This window comes from Xiphophorus couchianus, chromosome 16, assembly GCF_001444195.1.
Source record: "Xiphophorus couchianus chromosome 16, X_couchianus-1.0, whole genome shotgun sequence".
Taxonomy (NCBI): Eukaryota; Metazoa; Chordata; class Actinopteri; order Cyprinodontiformes; family Poeciliidae; genus Xiphophorus; species Xiphophorus couchianus.
Genome location: NC_040243.1, coordinates 814,497 through 835,000, shown reverse-complemented (window position 1 = coordinate 835,000; position 20,504 = coordinate 814,497). Strand labels below are relative to the sequence as shown.

The following is a 20,504-nucleotide window of genomic DNA, read 5'->3' as shown; positions in this document are numbered from 1 at the left end:
CCTGGTGGTTTTACCCCTGACTGTTTTACCCCTGGTGGTTTTACCCCTGATAGTTTGACCCCTGGTGGTTTTACCCCTGATAGTCTGACCCCTGGTGGTTTTACCCCTGATAGTCTGACCCCTGGTGGTTTTACCCCTGATAGTTTGACCCCTGGTGGTTTTACCCCTGATAGTCTGACCCCTGGTGGTTTTACCCCTGACTGTTTTACCCCTGGTGGTTTTACCCCTGATAGTTTGACCCCTGGTGGTTTTACCCCTGACTGTTTTACCCCTGGTGGTTTTACCCCTGACTGTTTTACCCCTGGTGGTTTTACCCCTGATAGTCTGACCCCTGGTGGTTTTACCCCTGATAGTCTGACCCCTGGTGGTTTTACCCCTGATAGTTTGACCCCTGGTGGTTTTACCCCTGATAGTCTGACCCCTGGTGGTTTTACCCCTGACTGTTTTACCCCTGGTGGTTTTACCCCTGATAGTCTGACCCCTGGTGGTTTTACCCCTGACTGTTTTACCCCTGGTGGTTTTACCCCTGACTGTTTTACCTGATATTTTCTAGCATCTTTATTCATCTTATCGTTTTATTTAATCTTTCGTTTTCTGTTTTCTCGACCAGATAAGGAGCTGCTGCCAGGAAGTTGGATATTATTAGAAAATTATTAATATCATTTTCACCACAAATCTTTATTGAGTTTTTATTTGTTCTATGTTTTCAACCCCATTTAATCTGATTCCCCAAATAAAACAAAGTCCAGCAGCTGTTCTGCTCTTTAGTCATGTGGCCTAGTCAAAGGCCACTGATCTCCCTCTGGATGTTCAGATCTGATGAAGTCAAACTGCAAAGTGCTTCATATTGACGACTTCATGTTGGTCTCCAGATGAAACACGTTGACCTTTGACCCTTGTGGCCGTAATGTCACTAAATACTTTGAGTTAATTTTGTGTCAGCAGAAATCTGCTGTTCAGATCCGATCTGCCGCCAGAATGGCTGAATGTTAATGAAGATGTTATTCATGATTAATTATCATTAATTAAACTTTATTGGAGGCTGATTTAAAGAGAAGAAGCAAAAGCAAAGGAGCTGGATTAGCAGCTGATGATGTCATCAGTACATCTCTGCTGCCTGCTAGCATGTTAGCATGTCATACAGCAGCACTCTTCAGTCAGAAGCTTCTAGATTTGCTGGAGGACTGACTGCTACTGGAGATCCTTCTGGCCCTCAGCATCACTACTCCGAGTTCTGCTGTCTTTCATCTTCCTTTAGAACAAATAAAGTTTTTTTTTTATTGAATTAAATGAAATTTGTACTTTACCAGCATAATCCCTGAATAAACTAAAAATATTTGCATATTTGCATTTATTTCTAGGTTCACAGATAGAAAAAGAAACTTTCCAAAGTAATATTTGTTAACATTTCAAAGTTAACAGCAGCTGTTTCTCTGAGCAGGAATCTGATTCTTCTTCTCGTAACTTTGATCTTTAACGTCGTTTTTTCTTTTTTTAACTTCACAGCGTTTCATATTTTCAGATTCTGTTTCCTTTCAGAAGAAATTTCTGCATAAATTCAACCAAACAAATTTAATTCCTGTCGCCTTCTGCTGTTAACGTTTCCTGAAAACAGATTACTGATTTTTATTTACATTAAAAAAGCAGAAAACTTTGTTATGAACTCATTAATTTCTATACATTTTCTTTAGGGATGAATGAAATATCATCATTAACATCAATGTCAGCCAATTTCATTTTTAATAAATCAGTTTGATAAATAAAACAGATTATTAACGGCTGCTGTTGGCCGTGTGGCTGTTAGTGATGAAGCAAAGGATTATGGGAAGTTTAACTGAAGCAGTAAAGTGGCGGTGTTGTTTTTTTTTTACGATGTTGGTAAATAAAAATAATATCAGTAAATATTGTTTATTAGTTTATCAAATCCTGAATTTAACAATAATCAAATCACATCGATCTATCACCATAACTAATCTTTCTAGGCGATAATTATTGCAATAGACGATAATATTTCCTGCTTTTTTCATATCCATAATGGCAAAATGATCCAGTTTTGCAGACTGATGAACTTTAATTCATAAAAGAACATGTAACACTAAAACTGGAAGATATTTTAGATTTCTAAAATAAAACATAACAACCAAAAACAACAAATAAAACCGACAGCATAAAATATGGATGATTTTGTTTCTGTAAGCAAAATATTCCTTCAAAAATCTAAAATCATCAGAATGTAAATTATTGAGCTCATTTTAATTTAGCATTGACTTCTTATTGCTGCTCTCCTCTGATTGGCTAAAAAATAAGACTAAAGGATTTTAGAGTGGCCTAGTCAAAGTGTGGAGTTAAATCTAAATGTGGTGATTCTTCTGTAAAACGAGCGAATCAGATTCCTCCACAGAGAAACATAACCAGTTATTATATTTAGTTAATAAATAAATTCATCCTTTATTAACTTCATGATTTATTGGATCATTTTAGAGGAAAGTTTTTCTCTTGAACATTCAGTCTGATCATAGTAAGAACTGTTTATCTAAGGTTGCTGCAGGTATTATTTGCATTTCCTGGTGCTTGGAGCCATAAAAACCATAACTTGACTCTGTTATGGTTTAATGATTTATGTTGCTTCTCTTTGCTTTTACTTCCATCATAAAGACATAAAATATGCAAACAAAACTTTAATTATCAACAGTTAGAGTCCAATCAATGTTCTGGAACATTTCTACTTTATTCTTTAATAAAATGGCTGAGCTCCGCCTCCTGACAAACATTTTAAAGATCCCAACAAAGTGGGCGGAGCCAATATACAAGGGGGCGTGGCCACGCGTGGGATGCGTAAAAGGGGCGTGGTCAGGACAAATAAATGAAGTGTTGCTAATATCAACTTTATTGTTAAGCAATAAAGAGACTTTTTTAAGTGACTAGCAACACATTTAGCAACATTTTTCTGTTATTGGAGCTGTTTATGGCAACATGAAGCAGCAACTGCCGTTAGCCGTTAGCCGTTAGCCGTCCTGCAGCCAAAATATAATGAGAAATGCTAACAGCGCTGGCTGTTCTCCACCAGGGGGCGTGTCGGAGGCGGTTCTAAACCAGAGCACAGTGACATCTAGCAAACGGGAACCAATAGGAAAATCCGCCTGCAGTACCGCGTTGAGCCCAAAGAGGGCAGCACTGCACTCTTTGGTTTTAGACCAAATATTATAGAATTAAACAAATTCACATGAAATGTCACATAAAGATAGTTCTGAGTGCAGAAAAAGACATTTTTAACATTTATCTTTAAGAAAATTAAATCCCACTGCAGCGTTTTCTGCTGAATCGTTGTTTTGCTCATGCTTGTATTTTAACGTCTTTTGCTTTGGTCTGCAGATACTTTATTACATTTCCTTTTTTAGCTGTTTATATTCCTAAAAGTTTATTTACGAAGCTATGAAGTGATTTCCAGAGCTGCGCGTCCCGATAAACGTCCTGCTGCCCAGAAGCAGAGCTGTAAATCCTCCTCTTCCTCCCTGCAGAGAATCTTCATCCTCGACTTTCTGACCTTCGTCCGACTTTTTGGAGCAGAAACATGGAGGCCAGAGGGAAGTACGACTTCACCGCCACGGCGGACGACGAGCTCAGCTTCAGGAAGAACGACATCCTGAAGGTGAGGCCTGACCCTCCCCCACCTGTTTCTGCTGAGTAATGCCTGCCTGACCCTCCCCCACCTGTTTCTGGTCAGATCATAAACATGGAGGACGATTGGTGCAAGGCTGAGATGAACGGACAGGAAGGATTCATCCCCAAAAATTACATCGACCTGCAGACTCCAGAGTAAGGCCCGCAGCACCATGAGGCCGCCGCCGTGTCGCCACCTGAATCTGTTGGGGGTTGAAAACTTTTTGCTTTCCAGCTGGTTCAAGGAAGACGCCAGCCGCAGCCAGGCGGAGGAGCTGCTGAGGCACAAAACGGTCGGAGACTTCGTGATCCGAGGATGTCAGAGTTCGCCGGGAGACTTCTCCATCTCCGTCAAGTAGGTGGAGCCAAACATAAAGTATTCACACCCTGACATAAAGTATTCACACCCTGACAAAGTATTTACACCCTGACACTGAGTAGCAGTTTTAGTTTTTTATCAAACTTTACTGATTGTTAGTTTTAATTCTCGTATTTCTCAGGTGATTCTGTATTTTTAAAAACACAGAAACTTTCATTTTAGTGTTGATTTATTCCAGAATGTAACTCTGATCTGTTTCCTTCCAGTTTTACTTTTTTTTCTGCATTTTTTTACGTTTATTTTGGACACAAACGGCTTGTTACATTAATTATCAGAAAAATGTTTTTATTTAATGAGCCACTTAAATCAGATCTGATCCTCCAAACTTTAAGGTTTTTCTACTCGTAACAAAATTTAAAAATCTTCAGACTCTGGATTAAAGTGAATTATCGCTGAAAACATCGGAGCAATGAAAATCAATGATCTGATTTATTTTTATTATATTCAGATTATAGGATCTAAAACATCCTGCCCTTGTTTTTAATGAACAATATGTTTTCATATTCTGGTATTTAAAATAATTTGTGAAAAGTTTGGAGAATTATTTATGATTTTAACATTTGTTGAATGTTGAAGATCTGAAGTTTCTAAATGACAGAAAATTCATTTAAAGCTTCGAAACTTAAAACATGAAACTAAACTCATAACCGGCTCAAATTTCCCCAAACCAAACAAAAGCAACAAAGTTTCATTTAAACAGATTTAAATTTGTAACTAAAAAGGAAAAAATCCAGATTCTGACAAAAATAAAACCTGAAAATATTCACAGCTGCTGTAAAGTTATTATATTTCCAGAATGCAGAGATGATCATGAATAAAACTATTTAAATAATTATGCAAAAACTGTGGAGAGGTTTCAACTCCCAAAGCTAATTTAAGATGTTATTAGTTGTTATTTCAGTAGAAAATGTTGAGATTTACCAGCAGAAGTATTTATGTTTCCATGTGACCATTTATGGTCGGAACGATAAACAGAAACAGAAACAGTAAATCCAGACGTTTACTGACACGACGGATTTCAGTTCATCTGCAACAAATAAAAGCAGAACCAGTTCGACTCAGAGTTTATTCAGGTTTAAAATGTTTATCTTCAGAGGTTGGATGGTTTTCATCCAAGGGAATAAAGAGGATTTTTTTTCATGTCAAAATGTCTGAAACATCCAGATTTAAATGTCAGGAGTTTTTTAAAAAGTAAAACATTTTACTGGAAAAGTATCTAATCAAATTATCCATAATTTAATATTTTAAAATTACATAATCAGATGAATCAAAATATAAAGTTAAGTGGAAATTTGGGTATTTTGAAAACCAGAATGAAAATAATTGATATAAGTAACAAAAAATAACAAAATCAGGGAACATAAAATGTTTCCAAATCAGTTTCTGTCAGTAAAAAGCTGCAGCTGTGAGTCTGTCTGGCGACTTCCTGTGTTTTTCCTTCACTGGGAAGAAAATCCAGAAATTTTACTACAGGAGAGAAACGATAAAATAGTGAAAGTGCAGCGTAGTACACATGTTTCCAAAAACGATACGTAAGTAAATGTAAGTAGTTACTGCCAAACTTCATTTAATGTTGATTTGGTGAAAAGGTAAAAATATTTGGATGGAATCTGCAAAAATTACTGCAGATAAAGTTTGAAAAGTTTTTCCCCATCTTCTATTTTCCATCCAGACTTAAAAATGAGTAAAATAATATTTTATATGTTTCCACCCGTGGTGGTTTATTTCTGAGAATCGTTATTTTTTAGTTGAAGCTGCAGTTCTGCAGGCTGACCAGCAGGGGGCAGTGCAGCTGATCCTCAGGAACTGGGAGTCTTCTTCTGCAGCTTCCTGTTTCTGCACCAAAACAAACCAGGCGAAGATCTAAAGCATCTAGATTCAGTTCACCGACACAATCTGATTTTATATGTTAAATATTTTAATACAAACTGTTTCTGGATGCAAAACTCTGACCTGTAGATGAAAACGTCGTTAGTTTCAAAAACACGTTTAATCTGCAGCAATGAGACGATTTCACGCTGAATTATGATTATAGGAAAACATTCACTGCAAAAGCACAAAATATTGTCAAGTACTTTTATTTAGCTTCTAGTGCAAATATCTCAGTAAACTTGAAAACAGACAAAACGAACCGACAGGGAACTTTTACCAAAACTTTCATCAACATTAAGAAATTATTGACTTTAAATAATCTCCCATATATTGTTGAAAAATTACCTGTGAGTTAGTTTTGTCTTTTTCCAAGTTCACTGAGATATTTGCACTAAAACTAGAGAAAATCTTTTACAGTGATGACGTTCAGTTAATGAGATTTTTGCTAAAAAAATAAAATTAAAATGTGGGTCTGAATGAAAAGAGAATTTTAACTTATGTGTTTAAAAACTGAAACTGACCTAAACTTTGATAAATGTTGTGCTTCAGACATGAGAACGACGTTCAGCACTTCAAGGTGATGCGGGACAATAAGGGCCAGTACTTCCTGTGGTCCGAGAAGTTCACGTCTCTCAACAAGCTGGTGGAGTTTTATAAAACCACATCCATCTCCAAAACCAAACAGATCTGCCTCCAAGATGGCTGCCAGGAGGGCAGGAGCCCCCCGGCCCCCCAGGTAGACACACACCTGGACACGCCCCTTTACTTTAACAGGCCGTTTCTCTCCATGGCGACGCTCAAACATGGGCACTTTTTATATTAATGCCACTGAATGAATGCTAAATAATTATATAAAGTTATTATTAGGATCTGACTCACTGAGAGGAACTTCCTGTTGTTATATATTCGTGTAAAAATTCTTGATGATTTTAATAAGTTTCTGCTAAAATCGTTGAGTTGAAATCACAAACATTTTAGTGAATATTATTCATTAAAATCAGGAATAATTTGAGGTGTTTATTTTTTAATTTATGGAAGAAAACACCAACATATACATTCACTCACATAATATTCATTTTAATTTTCAAGAAATGAAAATATTTCCAACCTGTTGATTTATTTTATGAAGTCAGACATTATTTAGATTAATTACTACAAAGACAGTTGTAAAGCTTTTATTTCTATTAATTATGATTTTCTGTTAACAGCAAGATTTAAATATTTGATGTAATATTAAAATCCTAACATTACATCAAAGCAATAAAAATATTTAAATACAGAAATATGAGCTTAATAAAAAGGATTAGAAATCGTTTTAGGATGTGCTGTGGTGGTGCAGGGGTTAAGCACAACCCACATAAGGAGGCTTTAGTCCTGGACGTGGCTGTTGCAGGTTCGATTCCCGCCTTGGCAACCTTTGCCGCATGTCTTCCCCTTTCTCTCATTACCCACTTTCCTGTCAATTAACTATCAAATAAATGCCAATAAAACCTTTAAAAAAAAAAAAAAATCATTTTAATCTGACGATGTGTCAATGTTTAAACCATCAACAAAAACATAACGTCTAATTTTTTTCTTTACTTTAAATCCTGGTTTATAAATTGTTGTTTTATTCAGATTAATAATTTTCTGTGAAACATTTGTAGTTTTTTTAGGATGATGAAAACAGTTCTGAGTTGCTTTTCTGAGAAATAAGGAAATTGTTTTTGATAAGCGCTTCCTGGAATCACATCATCGATTCTTTGAATCTTATAATAATTTGATCCTTTTATTAGTAATTCGTCTATTTTAATTCAAAGAATCGTCTGGGTTTTTTTCAGTGCAGCGAAACTCAAAGAACGTGTAATTAATTTTATATCAGTAGTTTTTACAGATCTCACATAAATCACTTTTAATTGCATATTTAGTCCCTTCTTCCTCTCGACTTAAATTTAAGTTTATTCTGTTTATTTTCTCAAACACAAAATTAAATGTTATAATTTCATAATTTTAGTTTTTAAACAGGAAACTTCTTATTTCTTTTTTTGTGGATTTGTTGTTTTTGTGCTGCAGATTAAAAAAACAAAAAGATTTAATAAATGTTTGTTAATAAATTAATACATCTGTTAATAACCTGTTTCTCTTTATTGGTGTGAAAACGTTTCTCTGAATCTGCTGCAGTTTTTATTAGTAACTGGATTTGATCAGTTTCTGCTGAAATCGGACTGATTGTTGTTAAACTGATCGGATCAGAACCGCCATCATTTCATCTGCACTTCTGAGAATCATTGTCAGTAAAACGTCGTTCAGAAGAATAAAGTCTAACTTTATTTGCAGCTGTAACAGTTTCCTCGTCCAGATTGAGCCAAAAGCTTGAGAAGGTTTTGGATTTGTGAGCGTCTGAGTAGCCGAGGTTGTTTTATCTGAGCTCTGCTGCTTCCTTCCTGCAGGTGAAGAGAGGAAGTTTGCCTGAGCATCGAAACTCTGCTGCAGCCGTCGCCAGCGCGCCGCGCCGCGCCTCCGACCAGCCGTTCAGCCAGCTGGTAACAAACCTTTTATCATATTGTTACAGTATTTATTGCAGCATCCAGACTGAAGGATCTGCTGGAAATCAAAGGCAAAAGAAAACGGCTTCATAAAAGAAGCATGTTACAATATATGAAAACTTCAGATTTAATTTTGAATTCATATTCTGTCTGAATCTGGTTAACAGTTTCATACCAAGTTCTTCAGTCAGACTCTTTGATTAAAACTGGGGTGAAACGATTCATCAGATCAATCGGTTGTTGAAAAATCATCAATTAATCGTTAACTGAAGTTTACAGACCCAAAACACCACATGGAGCCTAAGTTTCTCCAAACTGCTCGACATCAATCTGTTGATTTGTGTTCCTGTTTCAGGCTAAACGTTCCGGCTTCGAGGAGCGAGCGCACACCATCGGACACACAGGCCGCAGCAGCCCCATCAGCTCCGCCTGCCCGCCTCGCCGCACCTCCGAGACCATGCCGCTGCCTACGGTTAGCCGCCGCTACTTCTACTAGCTGTTAGCATTTCACACAGAACGCTGGCTCTCCACCCAGGGCGGCAGAAATCACTTCATGAGAGTCGTTCTGTGTATAGTGACCAAACCATTTTCTGCTAAACAGCCGACATGATATTATCATTAATACCCGAAGTGGAGATTTGAGAAAACTCTGTTTGTATTTTACTAACTGTTTATTCATTTTACTGTTTATTCATTTTAACACGCAACACAAATCAAGTCCTGCTTGTCCTGATACAATCTGACTAGCGCTACGCTGCCCCCTGTTGGTTTGGCATGTTTAAAACGACGCTCAGAGGCGTATTGGTGCCGCTTCATGTGAGCCTTTTGCAATTAATCAATTAATCGTAATCACTTGACATGTGACAGACCAAGTGACAGGTGGATGAAAACGTTTCTGAAACCGATCCCGTCTTTTAAACGATTATTGTTATATTTTTAAATAATGTGGCAGAGATATTTGTGTGTGTGTGTGTGTGTGTGATCTCAGAGCATCAAGTTAGTTTTTATTTATTTTTACTGGGTTGATTTGAGGCATAACTGGATGTTTGTTCCTGATAAAGTTAAAATTTGTTCTTTCAGGTTGACTCATGGTGGCGTATCATTAACGTTAGCCGGTCGTTCTGCAGCTGCACAGTAACAAACGTCTGTCCTCCTTCCTGCAGAGGGCCGGCGGCGTCCAGGTGAAGGCGCTGTATGACTTCACGGCGGAGGAAGACGACGAGCTGGGGTTCTGTGCCGGTGACATCATCGAGGTTTTGGATCGCTCGGACCAGGCGTGGTGGAGAGGTCGGCTGCGGGGTCAGAGTGGCTTGTTTCCTGCTAACCACACAACTCTGATATGAGGAGCCGAAGCGCCACCTGCAGGCCAGGCTGCAGCGGCTGAGTTTGCTGCAGGTTGAACATTTCCTTCTGGCCTGCAGGAAGTTTCTAAACAGGAAGTGCTGCAGAAGCCATGTTTTTTACCGTTTGTATTATAACGCAGCTGCAGGTATTTATTGATGGATGCTTGTTGGCCTGATCAGTCAAATCTTTCTGCTCACGTTTTACAGTAAATTCACGTTTCATTTGGTCATTAAAAGTCACTGAAGAGAAACTTTGTTACTATTCATCTGATGTTTCCTTCTGAACTTCGGTTTTACCGTTTATTATTCTTCAGCCTCATTGAGCTGCATAAATACAGCAAAACCTGAATAAGGTAAAAAGGAATGGGTGGTTTTCAAAATAAAAGCTGCACAGCTTGAATAGTTTTGTTTTTGTTTCACGTTTACATTTTCCACATTTCAGTAAAGAAATACAGAAAAAAACATTTTGCTGCTTCATGACTTCATGTTTTCAGTTTTTCCTCATAAATAAAAGTTTTCCAGAGTTTTATTGAATTATTTACATTGTGAGAAATTTATAAATAAGAACGCCTCATTTCACCTGCAGTGGATTCATTTATAGCTTCTCTATTAATAAAACATTTTTTTCTTATTCCACTTTTGTTGTTTGTTTCTATGACTGTTATATATTTCATTTGAACCAAAATAAATCAAATAAAATTCAATATAATAACAATAAAATGGAGTAATTATCTGAAAAAAGTTATTCTTCAACCAGAGAAAACACCATCAAAAATATCGAAAAAGAACAAATCAGAACTAAAAGTATTTTCCTTCCTTCTGTTTTCATCTGTTTTTAAATTATAACGAAATTTCAAAATCAAGTTTTTAAATGATTTCAGTAAATGTTCGACCTCAGTTATTTTAAGACAGTAAAAGTCTGAGATGGTTCAGACTAATTTGGATTTATTGTACATAAAGAATCCAGGAGAGAAAAATCCTGATAACTTTGTAAAAACTTTCAATCTGCACAGTTTTAAACCAGATTATGGTCTGAAAACAAAACACAGACATTTAAAAAATGTTCTGATGTAATTCAACCTAATTCCAGGTGTTTGTCTAGTCAAAGTCCGGCCAGATTGGTGAGGTGTGAACGCTAACTGACCTCTGACCTCTGGTCCTCCAAAACTCGGTCTGGGTTCAGTTGAACTGAACTCTGGTTCTGTTTGAATCTGAATGCCAAGTGGAGCAAAGCCCGCTCCAAAAGCAGGAAGTGGACTACAGCGCAGGGCATTCTGGGTAAATACAAACAAAGCTAACATGCTAGCCTAGCACTAGCAGCAGAAATGGCTCCTGGTCTTCAGCCAAAGACTAAAGAGAAAAATCTGACGCCTCCATCTTGTTTCCATCTGGTGAAGAAGGAAGCTGCTCTCAGTGTCTTCAGAGGTTTTTGTGTCGTTTCCTTCAGTGGTTCTTGGTGCAGCGCCCCCACAGGCCAGGAGGGGAACAGGTTGGTTTGGGTCAGAACCACAGCAGCTGGAGGTGGAGCAGATGGTGGGGTTCTGGTTCCAGTAGAACTGAATCTACCGGACCATCAGGAATGTTTTGATCATTTCTTTGTTTGTCATCAGGCAGCAGCACTTTGAGCTGCTTGTAGAATGATGCTTTATAAATGAAACTGACCGATATTTATTCATCTATTGACTTTATTCTGAAGGTTTTCCAGCAGGAAGCCTTCAGGAACGCGGGGCGCCTCGTGTCGGTCCCCTAGCCCCGCCCCCTGCTCCTACCTGCGCTCCCTCCTCACCTGTCGGCCCAGGTAAGCGCAGCCGTTGCAGAGGCAGCGCGTCGCGGCCATGGCGGAGTCCCAGCTGCTGTGTCTGGACAACCAGCACGTCAACGAGAAGGTCCCGGAGTCCCGGCCGGAGTTCTACTACAGCGAGGAGCAGCGGGCCGCGCTGGAGCAGCTGCTGCGCCACGGGGACGGAGCCTTCAAGATGCGCCTGCAGGAGGACAACATCCGGGACTTCCTGTGCGCCAGGGAGGTCCGGGCCATCCGGGACAGCTTCCAGGAGTACGACCCGGACAGCGAGCCGGAGCCCGGCGAGCCGGACAAGCCCAAGGAGGCCACCAGCGCCGACTCCGGGGTCCACTCCACCTACTGGCCGCAGATGTCCGACACCGAGGTGCCGGCGCTGGACATCGGCTGGCCGGCCTGCAGCGGCGTGTACAAGGGGGTGACCCGGGTGTCCGCGTACACACACCCGCCCAAAGAGCCGGGGCCGCACATCAAGGAGGTGGTGAGGAGGCTGATCCAAGGCGCCCAGAAGGTAACCGGCCGGAGAGCCGGGTTGGATTAACCATCAGAACTAACTGAACTAACTAAGAGCAAAACTACTTCAACGTATTTCAAGTTAAAGTAAAAAGTGCAGCGTAGTAAAAGTACTCAGATGTAACTAGTTACTAATCTGGTTAGTTTATATCATCACCTTCATAAAATAATAACTAAAATGTTGTCAGAAGTTTTAACTAAAAACAATTTAATCCATTATTTTAGGAAGATGGCCACATAAAAACAACTTTCAACTAAAAGAACAAAAAATAACTTTATACTTAATCAAACAATTCAGGTTTTAGGGTTTTTGATTCAGAACCAATTTTTCTATTGAAATATTCAGTTTAAATGATGCGACTGGCAGCAAACGGATCAAATGTTTCATACTGGTTTTTATTTAAACAAAAATAAGTTTCTGTATAAAATTCTGCCCATTAATTAGTCAGTATTACGTTAGCTTATTAATTAACCAAATATTGAAGAATTATTCATAGTAAAATAGATTTTTGAGTTTATTCTGAATTCAGTCTCTTTAGAATTGATTTTTTTCTGAACCTCTGCAAATAAGGAAATAAACGTTTGTTCATGTTTTATCATTTAAAAATGTTAATCTTCTATAACATTAAACTGTTGGAGCATTTTTATTATTAAGACTGGAATTTAATACTATTATGATAATGAAGGTCATAACAATAAAAGGATTAAATGACTTAAAACCTGAAACTTAACTAGAAACAGTTTGTTGTTGTTTCTCCATAGAAACCAGCAATAAAAACATTATTTTTAACATGATAACTAATAATAATGACACATAATGAGATTTATCCATAAAACAACAAATATTCATTATAATTCATCTGATTCCTGATTTTAACTTTACAAATCGTTGTTTTTGTAAAAGTTGTAACTTTTATTCTTTTCTGTCTGAGGTTCAAAACTGAGCTGCGATAACAGAACCGACTCCTCTGATTGGCCGGAGGGGATCATGTGACTCGGTGACGTCACCGTGATGACTCACTTCTGTTTGAATGTTTTCCCAGTTTACACCAGAATCCAGCTGTTTATTGTTGCCTTTAAGCTGCTGGTTATTAAAATGTGGGTTATTAAAATGTGTGTTAATCACATGATAATCTGACGTTTAGTCATTTCTGATTCAAATCCTTCATTTTTCAGGAACAAAAGAAAAATAAACTAAACATAAATGTTCGTCTGTTAGAATATTAATCACCAGCTCTTGGTTATGAATATTTATATAAATATGTAGCAGTAAACCTGTTTTTTTATACTTCTCGTTTTTATTTTCATTAAATTATTTGTAATGCAAATGTATTTTAATAATTTAATTAGCTTAAAATAGTAAAACATCACATTGACAATGTAGTTTGTTATTCAGATTCTTTCATAAAAATTTGCTGGAAACATTTTTCAGTCCTGATTTAAAGGAGGAACACGAACATTTCATCTCCACCCTGATGAATAAACTCATAAACGTCGGAAATATTCCTGGATGTTCTGGATTCACTTCCTGTTTCCAGAAACAGAAAATCGTTATTAACAATCAGTCACCAACAGGTCAGGACAAGCAGCGGGATTAATCTCATGATCCGTCAGCTCAGGTGAGCGCCGGTCGCCATGGTTACCCTCCCCCTTCAGACAGTTCAGGTGTTCATGTTAACCTGCCGTTTCCATGGAAACCTCCAAAAACTGGAGCTGCAGATTAAAAAGCTGGAAACGCCTCTAAAAGGACAGTTGGTCTCTGAAATGAATCGGCCAATCAGAGGCTGCCGTTTCTGCCCTGCAGGTTCAGTAAATCAACCTGTCAGCCTTCGAACGCCAGCGTCTCTGAACCTGCAGAAAGACACGCACATTTTACCGGAGTCGTCTGTCAGAGTCTGCTGGAGCAAAATGAGTTTCTGAGCTGCAGGAAACGTCATTCAGGTTCAGAGTTTCACCTGGAGAGACAAAAAACGCCTCCCAGCCAGAGGGCAGCTGATCGGTGATCCAGTTTCTACCTGCCCCAATCAGCCCCGCCGCTCGGTTTTCATTAAACAATAAAGCTTCAGGGCAGAGAGCCGTAAAAACCAGACATCGTCTACAGGATCTGAGCTGTTTCTGCTACGTTTCTGCTTCTCAGTCGCTCTGTTAGCTCAGAAAGCAAACCAGAACCAACCCTGACAAAAACCCAAACAGGACCAACATCCAAGATGGCCGACCGTCAGGATCCAGTAAGGATTAACTGCAGTCGTTTTACCAACCAGTAAAACATCATCAGTTACAGGAGAAATCTAACTTTTAATACCATCTGTACTCATTAAGATCTTCAGATTTTCTGACAATTATTTAAAAAAGCAAATATAAAAATGTTTTGAAATTTTAAACCAGGAGATTTTTGTAAACAGACCTTTCATCGTTTTCATCGTTTTTATCCAGCAACGTTTCACCGAGTTAAAAAAAACTAAATTATTGAAGTTCAGACAGACATGAATAACATTAAGAACAATAAATATCTTTATATTGAGCTCATGTTTCTGTTTATTCAATAATTTAGCAGAAAACAGTTTTTGAGCTGATTCCGGCCCACAGCACCACGGGGCCTCCGCCGTGCCGAACAGCGAATCAGTGAACATCCAGTCTGTTTGATTTCCTAGTAGTTCAGCAAACTTCCTGTTTCCAGCCTGTTTAGTTTCACACAGAAATATTTCCTCTTACGTTTTGAACGTTTTTAGTGACATTATTTTACTGTAACATTATGAACCTTTTGTCTCATCTTCCTTTGTAATAACTGAGTGTGGATCCGTTTTTGGCTGAAAGCGGCCGGATGTCATCTCATCCGTTTTTGTTTGTGACATTTAAATTTCTGCTTTGCATAAAAAGCTTTTTGCTGAGCGGATCGGGTCAAACAGGCGACCAGGAAACGAAACTGAAGCCTCAGAATCAGAGAATCTTTAACTGGACCCAGTTTATCTGACAGAGGAAAAAACATTTTATTAAAGAACCATCATGGGGAAACATGTGACCTTAGATTGGTTTATAAATTATTTCATAACCGACTCTGGATTTGGTCCAGACTGTTTCCAGAGAAACGGGTTTTTCCAAAGAATGGGCCGCTCGCTGCAGGAAGTCTGCTGGGGAATCACATGAAGATCCACCAAACTGCTGAGTTCAGCGGAAACCTGATCAGATCTGCAAGATCCTGCATTATGAATCCAAATCTTTTTCCAGTTGCAGAAATGCCTGTTTTGTTTTTTTTTCTTACGGTAGACTATTTTTGATACTAAAGTGTTTCCATATTTTTTAACTGGTATTTCATTCTGATAAAATTTAATTTTCATTGTGATCAGGATAAAACTCTGATGTTTCTGATTCTTGGATAAACTTTGACTTTACTCAGAATTCATCAGCTGAGGAGGATCAGTGATGCTGCGGGCCTGATTCTCCTCCAGATGTTTAGCATGGATGACATCATAGATGATTGTTATTTAGATGGCCGCCTCTGCAGGAAACTGAGAATGTGTTTTATTTTGAAATGATCCAAAACATTTGATTAAATTGAAAAAAACAAACAAAATCTGCGTCCTTTCAGGGTAATCTCTCTGACAGAAACAAAAATGTTTTTCTTAATTACAAGAATAAATATGCAATATTACCGTTGGAAAGTCATAAAATTACTGCAGGAAAGGATCTGATGTCAGCAGCTCAGTCTGGTTCTGGTTCTGGTCGTTTCAGAGTTCTGCTGATGATAGTAATTTGATTTTCATGTGTTTAATACAGTTTAATTTTTTCTTATTTGTTAAACTGATACCAAAGTCGAACTTCACAAGATGTTCAATATTCCTTATTTTAAGTTTTTCTTAAATTATTTTTCCTGTATTTTGCTACTTTATTGTACTAATATTACAACTTTATTCTGGTAATTCTGAGTTTATTTTTGTATTATAAAGACTTTTCTCTTATTATTACCAATTTTTTCTCATGTTATTTTCTTGTTTTATTTAAATTTATTTCTCATGCTAGCTGTGTTATTATATTGCAGCGGTTAGCTCATGCTAGCTGTGTTATTATATTGCAGCGGTTAGCTCATGCTAGCTGTGTTATTATATTGCAGCGGTTAGCTCATGCTAGCTGTGTTATTATATTCCAGCGATTAGCTCATGCTAGCTGTGTTATTATATTGCAGCGGTTAGCTCATGCTAGCTGTGTTATTATATTGCAGCGGTTAGCTCATGCTAGCTGTGTTATTATATTGCAGCGGTTAGCTCATGCTAGCTGTGTTATTATATTCCAGCGATTAGCTCATGCTAGCTGTGTTATTATATTGCAGCGGTTAGCTCATGCTAGCTGTGTTATTATATTGCAGCGGTTAGCTCATGCTAGCTGTGTTATTATATTGCAGCGGTTAGCTCATGCTAGCTGTGTTATTATATTGCAGCGGTTAGCTCATGCTAGCTGTGTTATTATATTGCAGCGGTTAGCTCATGCTAGCTGTGTTATTATATTCCAGCAATTAGCTCATGCTAGCTGTGTTATTATATTCCAGCAATTAGCTCATGCTAGCTGTGTTATTATATTCCAGCGATTAGCTCATGCTAGCTGTGTTATTATATTCCAGCGATTAGCTCATGCTAGCTGTGTTATTATATTCCAGCGATTAGCTCATGCTAGCTGTGTTATTATATTCCAGCAATTAGCTCATGCTAGCTGTGTTATTATATTTCAGAGGTTAGCTCATGCTAGCTGTGTTATTATATTTCAGAGGTTAGCTCATGCTAGCTGTGTTATTATATTGCAGCGGTTAGCTCATGCTAGCTGTGTTATTATATTCCAGCGATTAGCTCATGCTAGCTGTGTTATTATATTGCAGCGGTTAGCTCATGCTAGCTGTGTTATTATATTGCAGCGGTTAGCTCATGCTAGCTGTGTTATTATATTCCAGCGATTAGCTCATGCTAGCTGTGTTATTATATTCCAGCGATTAGCTCATGCTAGCTGTGTTATTATATTCCAGCGGTTAGCTCATGCTAGCTGTGTTATTATATTCCAGCAATTAGCTCATGCTAGCTGTGTTATTATATTTCAGAGGTTAGCTCATGCTAGCTGTGTTATTATATTCCAGCGGTTAGCTCATGCTAGCTGTGTTATTATATTCCAGCGATTAGCTCATGCTAGCTGTGTTATTATATTCCAGTGGTTAGCTCATGCTAGCTGTGTTATTATATTTCAGAGGTTAGCTCATACTAGCTGTGTTATTATATTCCAGTGGTTAGCTCATGCTAGCTGTGTTATTATATTTCAGAGGTTAGCTCATGCTAGCTGTGTTATTATATTTCAGAGGTTAGCTCATACTAGCTGTGTTATTATATTTCAGAGGTTAGCTCATGCTAGCTGTGTTATTATATTTCAGAGGTTAGCTCATGCTAGCTGTGTTATTATATTTCAGAGGTTAGCTCATGCTAGCTGTGTGTTTCAGGCTAGGGTTAGGGTCATAATGAGTGCAGGGCAGTAAAAATGCCCCGCTCTCTGTTTGCCCCAGGTGCTGGCCATCGTCATGGATCTCCTAACGGATCTGCAGATCCTCCAGGACCTGCTGGACGCGGCGGCGCGGCGCGGCGTGGCGGTGTACGCGGTGCTGGAGGCCCGCGGCGTTCCCCACTTCCTGGACATGAGCTCCCGGCTGCAGATCAGCGCCATGCACCTGAGGGTGAGACGCCAAGCTGCACACACAGAGCAGGACTCAAACCACCGGCTCCTCTTCCTCTGCTGCAGTTAAACCTTCCTTTGATGATCTAATTTAATATTTCACTTTTTGTATTAAGTCGCCTCGACCAGCTGAATTCTCCTCGATATGTGTTGGTGAAAAGCTTAGAGGATGTTTGTTTCCTCTGGAGGAAGAAGAGCGTTTCTCTGGTCCTCTGACATCTGATCTGAAACCAAACCGGCCTTATCTGCAGCCTGCACCGTTTCCCCAGCGCTGTGGGGCCGGATCGTGGCGCAGCGGCCCGGTTCGGCTCAGTTTTCAGGGCTCCGTTCCTCTCAGAGGAACTGTCTTTGTTCCTGAGAACGGATCCCAGAAACTGGAGGCTCCACGGCCCGGCCGCCTCCCACTTGGTCCGCGGGTGTGTGTGTGTGTTGACTCAGAGCGTTGTGTAATCAGGTGTGTGTGTGTGTGTGTGTGTGTGTGTGTGTGCAGAACCTGCGTGTGCGGATGGTGAGAGGCGCGGGGCTGGCCCTGTCCTTCGGGAAGCTGCCCGGCTCGCTCTGCTCCAAATACATGCTGGTGGACGGAGAGAAGGTCATGTTCGGCTCCTACAGGTTAGCGCCTCATGCTAACGTTATTAATGCTAATATCCTCATGCTAATGTGATTCATGCTAATGTTCTCATGCTAACGTTAATCATGCTAACATTTTAGTCGGGCTATTTTACTCACTTCATAATGGATTTTATTAGTTTAGTTTATTTATTTTGTATATTTAAAATGTCTTCCAGTTCCAGTGCTAAATGTTCTATAATTTAAAGTTTATTGATCTTTCATTATTATTTTATTACCGTTACATTCCTGGAAAATTGTCTCAATACAATAATATTATCATTTATAGTGATAATTTCTGGGATAATTTATCATCCAGTAAAGTTTTTTAGCGTGTCGCTGTTCCTGCGCTGAATGTTGGTATGTTTGTGATTTTTGGTTTCATTTCCGGTTTTAACCTCCAGCTTCACCTGGAGTTCGTCTCGTTTGGACCGGAGCGCCGTTACGGTGATGACGGGTCAGATCGTCGACTTCTTCGACAGCGACTTCAGGGAGATGTACGCCGTGTCGGAACCGGTCGACCTCCACAAAGAGTTCAACATCAGCAAGCCGCCGCTGCCCACTCCCGTCCTGAAGCCCCGGGTGGAGCACCTCCGCCCCGCACCCGTCTCCACGTCCCGCTTCCAGGTGTCCGTTGGCGACTCCAGACAGGTGGACCTCAAAGTGCCGGCGCACAAATACCACAACCCCAAATACTCGCTGGTGTTCGGGAACAGGTTGGGCCTGACGGGCTCGCTGCAGGACCTGTCCACCCAGAAACACTCGCTGCTCGGTGGCACCAGCCAGAGGGACACGGAGGGACACGGGGACGCGGCGGACCGAGCGTCCTCACCGAGTCCGAGCGCCACCGCCGAGGAAGAGGAGAAGGACGGGTGCGGCGGTGTGAGGAAGAGCGAGGCGGCCGCCGTGAAGAAGCCGCGCAGTTCCTTCAGGAACTTCCTGAAAAACAGAGCAGCCAATCACAGCGCAGAGACTATACAAGAGGGCGTGGTCACTTCTCCGAGCCCCGCCCCCGTGGCTACGGCACCAGAGGCCAATGGCGTCGCAGGAAACGGACCGGAGGATTCGTTTGAGGTTCAGGAGAAACCGCTGAAGTTCAAACCCAAGAAGTCGCAGAAGAACATCCAGAGGAGCGTTTCTCTGCAGAGCATCGACACGGCGGAGCGAGACGGTACGAAAACATTTACTCACCTGTTGGAAAACTAACTGGTTATCTGGAGTAAACAGGATTTTAACTAAATATGAAACTCATTTTGTTAAAAAAGAAACAAACTCGTTTTAACGAGTTTTATATAATTAAAACATGAAAGTTTTTTTGTTAAAATGAGATTTTGCTCCTAAATTTCTCCAACAGTAAAAGCTCTAAAAATAAAGATATGAATCTAATATAGAAAAGATTAAATTCCTAAAAGTAAAACAACATCAATAAACTGTCATCAGCTTCAGATTTAGAAATGACTTTTTCTAAATGTTACTTTCAGTGAAGTTGAGCAGCACATCAGAGGTTAAAGGTCAATGAAAGTGGAGCTTCGACATTTTCACCAGTAAAGACAAGAAAACTGATTCCACCTTCAAGTAAAGTTTCTCTTTTTGTTTCTCCAGGATTGAAAAGCCGCCGGCGGCTTCAGAGAAGGAACTGCATCCAGTCCTGAGAGGAGGAGCGGCGAGGAACCGCCTCACTGCAACGTTACCGATTCACTGAAACATTCACTGAAACATTCACTGAAACGTTTTACTGAAACATTCACTGAAACATTTACTGAAACATTTACTGAAACATTTACTGAAACATTCACTGAAACGTTTTACTGAAACATTCACTGAAACGTTTTACTGAAACATTCACTGAAACGTTTACTGAAACATTCACTGAAACGTTTACTGAAACATTTACTGAAACATTCACTGAAACGTTTTACTGAAACATTCACTGAAACGTTTACTGAAACATTCACTGAAACGTTTACTGAAACATTTACTGAAACATTCACTGAAACGTTTACTGAAACATTTACTGAAACATTCACTGAAACGTTTTACTGAAACGTTTACTGAAACATTCACTGAAACGTTTACTGAAACGTTTACTGAAACTTTCACTGAAA

The 20,504-nt window shown here is 39.4% G+C and overlaps 2 protein-coding genes across 4 annotated transcripts in view; both read left to right on the top strand.

The window, feature by feature from the left end:
• The window catches only part of grap2a (GRB2 related adaptor protein 2a), a 17,876-nt gene extending 7,461 nt beyond the window's left edge, over positions 1-10,415 (top strand). For all 3 annotated transcript variants that reach the window (XM_028041757.1, XM_028041759.1, XM_028041758.1), the window contains exons 2-8: positions 3,519-3,649; positions 3,725-3,816; positions 3,896-4,015; positions 6,461-6,647; positions 8,341-8,433; positions 8,792-8,908; positions 9,600-10,415. In XM_028041757.1, coding sequence (XP_027897558.1) covers positions 3,572-3,649; positions 3,725-3,816; positions 3,896-4,015; positions 6,461-6,647; positions 8,341-8,433; positions 8,792-8,908; positions 9,600-9,779 — 867 coding nt within the window. In that variant the 5' untranslated portion in view covers positions 3,519-3,571 and the 3' untranslated portion in view covers positions 9,780-10,415. The remainder of the gene's footprint in view (positions 1-3,518; positions 3,650-3,724; positions 3,817-3,895; positions 4,016-6,460; positions 6,648-8,340; positions 8,434-8,791; positions 8,909-9,599) is intronic.
• A 969-nt stretch (positions 10,416-11,384) lies between these two features.
• On the top strand, positions 11,385-20,181 carry fam83fa (family with sequence similarity 83 member Fa). Its single transcript, XM_028041736.1, has 5 exons — positions 11,385-12,088; positions 17,624-17,791; positions 18,281-18,402; positions 18,804-19,570; positions 20,002-20,181. Exons 1-5 carry the CDS (start codon positions 11,615-11,617, stop codon positions 20,049-20,051), a joined length of 1,581 nt encoding a protein of 526 aa, XP_027897537.1. The 5' UTR covers positions 11,385-11,614; the 3' UTR covers positions 20,052-20,181.
• Positions 20,182-20,504: the final 323 nt, after the last annotated feature.

Bases quoted from the DNA above. Each gene is read 5' to 3' on its own strand.
- fam83fa (XM_028041736.1), top strand. From the start codon at position 11,615: ATGGCGGAGTCCCAGCTGCTGTGTCTGGACAACCAGCACGTCAACGAG. The intron at 17,792-18,280 runs GTGAGACGCCAA...GTGTGTGTGCAG, and splicing joins TCAGCGCCATGCACCTGAGG to AACCTGCGTGTGCGGATGGT. The intron at 18,403-18,803 runs GTTAGCGCCTCA...TTTAACCTCCAG, and splicing joins GTCATGTTCGGCTCCTACAG to CTTCACCTGGAGTTCGTCTC.